This window comes from Condylura cristata, unplaced genomic scaffold (genome assembly GCF_000260355.1).
Source record: "Condylura cristata isolate star-nosed mole 26May11 unplaced genomic scaffold, ConCri1.0 scaffold00004, whole genome shotgun sequence".
Taxonomy (NCBI): domain Eukaryota; kingdom Metazoa; phylum Chordata; class Mammalia; order Eulipotyphla; family Talpidae; genus Condylura; species Condylura cristata.
In genome coordinates, this window is record NW_004567105.1 from 42547960 (window position 1) to 42554656 (window position 6697).

General features: G+C 40.5%; 1 protein-coding gene across 1 annotated transcript in view; it reads left to right on the plus strand.

Annotated features, from left to right (window-relative positions):
- The window catches only part of NUDCD3 (NudC domain containing 3), an 84697-nt gene that overhangs the window by 2856 nt on the left and 75144 nt on the right, over positions 1–6697 (plus strand). Inside the window, exon 2 of the mRNA XM_004675966.2 lies at positions 2543–2853. Within this exon, the coding sequence (XP_004676023.1) occupies positions 2543–2853 (311 nt within the window). The remainder of the gene's footprint in view (positions 1–2542; positions 2854–6697) is intronic.

The following is a 6697-nucleotide window of genomic DNA, read 5'->3' on the forward strand; positions in this document are numbered from 1 at the left end:
CTGCCGCGCTATGTGGATCTCCTCCGGGGCAGGCTGGAATCGAACTCATGCGGAAGTGGCTTAAGCTTCTTAGTGCTGTGCTTTAACCTGCTGCGCCACCAGGGAGGGCCATATGTCTATCTTTTAAGGAAAAAATAGTTTAGAATGATCATTCATTTCAGTTGATACTCTGTGTTTACTTGGAGTTCAGTTTGAACAGCTTGCTTAGTGGAAGGCCAAGGCATCCCTCCCAACTTCTGCCATGAGATTCATGAGAGAGCTCTATTTGATCCTCATAAAACTTGTTGGGAAATCTTGGAAAGGTTACTTGGAGGTCACAGAGGTTTTGACTAACTCCACAGTTCTGTGATTTCAGAAGGATGCTGCAGTGATATGAGAAGTGAAATAGATGACAGGTTTGAGGAGGCAGGGGCAGGTAAGGGATTGCCAGTCTAGTCTGGGAGAATCTAGATGGTGGGTCAGAACCCTTGCTGTAGTTTTTTTTTTTTTTTGTGGAGTTAAGATGAAGATGTGGGGCATCAGGAGATGAGTGACTCGTCAGCCAAGGGTTTAATATCACTAATATGGATGTTAGAGCGCCCGTGAGTTGAATTCAAGGTTCTGAATAAGTAAAAAGAGGTCTCTGGTATTGTAACCAGTTTTTAGCCTTGGAATTCTGTTTACTTCCTTTTGAGTGTACCTCCTTTAAGTGCTTGGTGCTTCCTACAGAATTTTTAATTTTTTCATTGGCTAGTAGGACCTTGGGAAAGTTACTTAGCCTCTCTGAGTTTTATTTTTCCCTATTTTTGAAATGTGAGTGGTGTCTTCTTCTTAGCATCATCCTGATGGCTTTGAGAGAATGTGAAACTATTTTGCATAGTTTAGAGTATTAGAATTCTTTAGAATATTAGAATTTTTCTGTTATTTTCCTGATCAGTGCATAGGACATGATTATTTAATATATGTTTACATTCTAGTTTTTGAAAACTGACTTCTACCTACTTAATCTTTTTTATTTTTAACTTTCATTAAGAGTTTTAAAAGAGCATCTTTTGATATACAGCAAAATTGAAGGAAAGATAAAGAGAATTAAATACTCCCTGGCCCCTCACATGCCCCAACTCCCTTATTAGTAATGTCTCTGCTGGTACATTTGTTACCGTTGATGAGTTAACATCGACACATCATACTTACCTAAGCCTGTAGTTTAAGTTAGTGTTCACTCTTAGTGTTGCTTAGATCTTGGGGTTTGGGAAAATGTGTGATGAGAAGGGGCCCTCATTATAGTATCAGACAGTGTATTCAGTGTCCTAAAAATTTTCTGTGTTCTACCTGTTCAGTGGTACAAATGTACCACTGATTTTTTACTGTGTGGATTTTAAATTCTTTATCAGAATGTCTTAGAGTTGGAATTGTTTAGTTTATAACTGTTTTCAGATTGAATCTTTCACTTAGTGGTATGCTTTTAAACTTCCTCTGTGTCTTTTCATAATTTGATAGCTCATTTCTTTTTAGCACTGAATAGTACTCAGTGTTTATCCACGTAGCTATTAAAGGATGGCTTGGCAAGTTTTGTAACTGTGAATAAAGCAGCAATAAACGTGTTTGCAATTTTTTTGGATGTAAGTTTTCAAATATCCAGGAGCATGATTGCTGGGTTGAATTAAGACGCTGCTGCCACCCACTTTCCCAGGTGGATCTCCCAGCTTTCCCTCCTTCAGCTACTCAAGAGCTATTATTTGGGGCCTTACTTGGAGCTGTGCCATTTCCTCCTCTAGTTTGCGTGGAAGCTAAGCCTTTCATTCAAAGTCTGATTCAGAACCTTTCCCTCTAGGAAATTTCTTTCCCCAGCTAATGTTTAATAGCTCCTGCATTCTGATGCATCTCAGGTATCCATCACTGTTTATCTTGTCAGAATTGTCACATGTGTGCCCTTGGATGGTACATGTAAAATGTCATGTTTTTTTGTGTAGCTTTTGGGTGGACAGTTCTAGTATTTTCGTTTGACTGTCCCAGGAAAGATTAAGGACTAATCCACACACCAGAATTGAGTTGCTAGAGGGTGGGAGCTGTCATTTGAACTTTCTGTGCTCTTTGCATATTGTAGTCAAATGGTAGATGCTTTTTGAACTGAATTTCCAAGCTTTCTAACACCCAAATCCTCGGTTAGCTCCCACTAAGTGGGGAAGACAGCAACAGCCCAATAAATCTGGTATTTTTTTTTCCCCATTGAAGTTCAAATACATTTTCATCTTCCCAGTTGATGCTTGAAATTCTTGGTGCCTTTATAACTTTTAGTCACGGCAGTATTCTTTGCTTGTTGATTGAAACTGAGGGCTGTAAACTGGCAGATACGACTACTTAGTTTTGCAGTTTTTAGATTCAAAAGTTGGATTCAAGTAAATATCATGAGCCTTGCCCTGTAAGTTTTCACTTTTGTTAATTTTGGAACTCCTGTTTTGTGTAGCATCTTTTGGTGAAATGGAAGTGCATATCTCTTTTGTCAATGGAAGTAGTCTTTAGTTTACAAGGAACTCATTGCTGCATTGCTGTTTGATTTCAGGTATTCAAAACCTTTGACCACATGGCACGCCAGGATGATGAAAAGAGGAAAAAGGAGCTGGAGGAGAAAATCAGGAGAAAGGAAGAAGAGGAGGCTACAGCTGTGGCAGCGGCTGCAGGTGGGCAGGACCCTGTCCCAGTCCCAGTTCAGGAGGTGGAGATCGACTCCACCACAGATGCTGATGGGGCTCAAGAATCTCCGGGTCCACAGGGCACGGTGCAGGATGTGGCCCACCACTTGGGGGAGGTCGCGCCGGCAGGAGCAGATGCTGGTGCTGCTGAAGTTCCAAGGGAATCCCCAGCTCTTTCCAAGTAAGAACGTCTACTTTCTTGCTGACATCTGGTGCTTGGGATTGTTCATAAGCTTTTCTTTGTAACACCCCAACTCTTTATCTCACTATTTAATTCTTTATGTTTGTAAATTGCACACAGTACTTGGGTTACATAGGAAAGGAGGTCATTTGGCTCCATTTTTCTCCTGTTTTTTTCCCTCATGAGGTAAGGTGATAATCTGCCTTCTTTTAATTAGTTAGACAACTAATTAAAAGTTAGCACCACAATTAGAACACTTGGCTCATGGAGTTATACTTGTTTTCTCAACCTACCTATATCATGTGTGGGGCTTAATTTCAGGGTCCTGACTCATGTTTTTTTTCCCTCCATGGGCACTTGGCAACCATGATCCTCTAGGTCTAATGTATACCTAAGAGGCCATCTGGTAGAGGGGACTGTAGATCTAGAGCCTCTTTAGATGCTGCCACCTACTAAATATATTCCCTTGAGCAGATAGTGTTGCCTTTCTGTGTCTCATTTTTCTCCCTTGTGAAATGGAGGCGATAATGACAGCATTTCCGTCATAGGGCTTTTGTGAATATTGAAAGGTGTCCAGAGGTATGCAGCTAATGAGTGGCAGGTGCCATACTTCTCTTCACTGAACTTCAGAGATCAGTGTCCTGATGCTTTGAACTGATTATGTAGCCCCTTCCCTGCACCTGTCGCATGAAGGAGCTGACACTCCCTTCTGTGGCAGTTGTGGCACTGTCTAAAAGACTGTGGTGTTGCTGGCCTGCTTTGAAATCTGCTCTCCCTCTTGTCCCTTCTCAGTTTTAATTTCCCTTCTGTTCTTCCCTCTGCTTTCCCTCTTCCCCTCACCAGTTTTGGGGGGAGTCTTTGAATGTAGTTTCTAGCTAATGAAGCAAAGTCACCAGCTTGGAGTGACATAAAATACAAAGTCAGGGAAATAGATTTTGTGAAGATAAATTGGGGCAAGACTGCAGGCCAAGCTGAATGATTGGGTTCTCAGAGAAAGTCATTGGGTGGTTGGGTGCACCTCATTATGACAGTCTCCAATCCATCATGCTTTTTTTTTTTAATAATATAATAGTTTGTTTTTACATCATTTTGTACATTATTTTTTTTTCCATCTCAACTGTAATCCCCCTGGGTTTCCAATCACCAAGTCACCCATGTGCCATCACCATAGTCCATTATGCTTTTAAGGTATTTTTCATTAATTTCAGTTATTTAGTTAAGATTTGATTTGGTTTTCTTTGTGTGTATGCTGCTTGGGAATTTTGAGTGTCTTTCAGATTCTGTTGTTGGTTTTTTGGGTCTCTGTTAAATCTTTTCTCATTGTGCTGCCTATGGAATAGTTTCTGTTGCCTTCAGTGAAATTTACTGTCTTTTCTCACTTAGTGTCTGAGTTCATTTTACATTTCTGATGAAGTATTTTTCAGCTTTGCAAGATCCATTTGCTCCTTTTATGTCTGATTTCTACCCTCACTGGTTAGCTGTTTAAAGTCTTACTCTGATAATTTCATCATCTGTCATTTCTTGTTTTGTCCTTTTTCGTGGTTGCATTTTCTTTTGATTTTAGGTTGCAATTTCCTGCTTCATTGCAATTCTGGTGATTTCATATTGGGTACTAGATATTATGAATGTTAGGTAGTTGTGTTTGTTTTTTTCCTTTAAAGAACGTTGAGTTTTATCTTTGCAGGCAATTTATTTGCAGTGCGGTATGTTGTTTTAGAAGTATTTTTTCTCAGAGAGCGCACATTTATTACTGAACCAACCTAGGTACCAGAAACATACAAAGAGAAAAATAATTTCCTAAATTGGGCAAATTATGGCATTTTCCCTGTAATATAGTTCGATGCCAGTGATCTTGATGTGGCATAAATGTGTGTGCCATCTCATGTGCACTTCTCCTTACACACCTAGCTTCTTTTGGAGTTGTAATAGATTTTATTACCAGTTTTCATCCAAAAACCCTTTGGGTATGGGATGATTCTGCTTTTGTCTCTTGGCCAGGAGTTGCTTAATCCTGAAAGTCTTACGAGGTTTTGTTAAGGATCAGTATATACTGCTACAACTTGATGGCAGAGAAAAGGAAAGAAAGGCAAAGGGGTGGAAAGACTTACAAAAGCTTGTTTTTAAGCTTTGTTAGTTATGTGTCCAGAGTACCTTTCATCGTAGCACTAGGTTAATCCCACTTTAAAATATGGCTGGCTGTGAGCTCTGACCCAACCTAGCCTCATGCAGCCATAAAAAGTCCATGTGCTTGCAGTGTAGTATTTCTGAACTCTGTGTAGCTTTTTCAGTAGTCTTTTTATAAAGTAATTAAATATGAAAATGAAGATTGAATATCAAAGTTTCAGTTTGATTTATTCCAGCTCTTACTTATACCAACAAAATTTTGGAAGAATGATGGATTGATATATTTTCCTTAAGGAGCTGGTTAAACACACTAATAAAGTGTTTTAAAAGATTATTAACACAGATATTGTGATGGTCACTTTTTTTTTTTTTAAAGATTTATTTATGCATACAGACTGGGGTACAGGCCAGAGATGAGGGGGCCATGAGAAGATTCACTCGAGACAGAGTGGGGAGCAGAACAGGCAGATCGAGAAGATTCATTCGAGACAGAGTGGGGAGCAGAACAGGCAGATCGACAAAGTACACTGCTGAGGGGAGCAGCGGGTGGGTCAGGAGACGTCTGCCACACCATGTGGATCTCCTCCGAGGCGGGCAGGCGGGAATCGAACTCATGCGGAAGTGGCTTAAGCTTCTAGTGCAGGGCTTTAACCCACTGTGCCACCAGGGAGGCCTGATGGTCACTTTTTAAAAAATATTTATTTATGTATGCATATAGAACTGGGGCACAGGTCAGAGGTGCAGGTGCAGTGAGAAGATTCACCAGACTTAGAGTGGGGAGTAGAACAAGCAGATTGATAACACTGCTGAGGGGAGCCTAGCGGGTGAGACAGGAGAGGTCTGCTGTACCATGTGGGTCACCTCTGGGGCCAGGGATCGAATTTGCGCTGAAGCAGCTGCAGCTAGCTTGCAGTGCTGCATCCTAACCGGTTGAGCCATCAGGGAAGGCCTATGATGGTCACTTTTTATGTGTTAACCTGGCTGGGCTATATCCCTATTTACTCAGTCAAATACTAATTTGAGTGTTGCTGTGAGGGTGCTCTGTAGAGATAGTTAAACTCCATAATTAATTGGCTTTATGTAAGGGAGATTATTCTAAGTCATATGAGTGTAGTCAGTTAGTTGAAAGACTTTAAAAGCAGAACTGAGGATTCGCTCAGGTAGAAGAAATTTAGCCGTGGATAGTAGCTTTGCCCTGTTTCTGGAGAGTTCCACAATGGCTTGCCCTGTGGATTTTTGGACTGGCCTAGTCAGCCTCTGAAATCATGTAAGCCCATTCTTTACATAAATTTCTTAATATATTTTTGCTACTGGCTTTGTTTCATTGCTTGACTCCTATCTTACTCAGATGTTCTGATGATAAAATGTTAAGTGAAAAAAGCAATCTTCAAACTCATAACTAATAATATAAAATTTATTTTATCTACACAGAGAAGGCAGTCTGGACAGAAAGAAATTATTAATAGTGGTTATCAAAGTATTTTTCATTTTCATCCTTGCCACATAATCTATTTTCTAATTTTTTAAAAGATTTATTTATTTATGCATACAGAACTAGGGTACAGGCCAGAGGTGCAGGGGCGGTGAGAGGATTCACCAGAGGCAGAGCAGGAAACAGAACAGGCTAACTGACAAAGTACACTGCTGAAGGGAGCAGTGGGCAGATCAGGAAAGGTCTGCTGTGCCATGTGGGGATGGTGATCGAACTCATGCTGAAGTG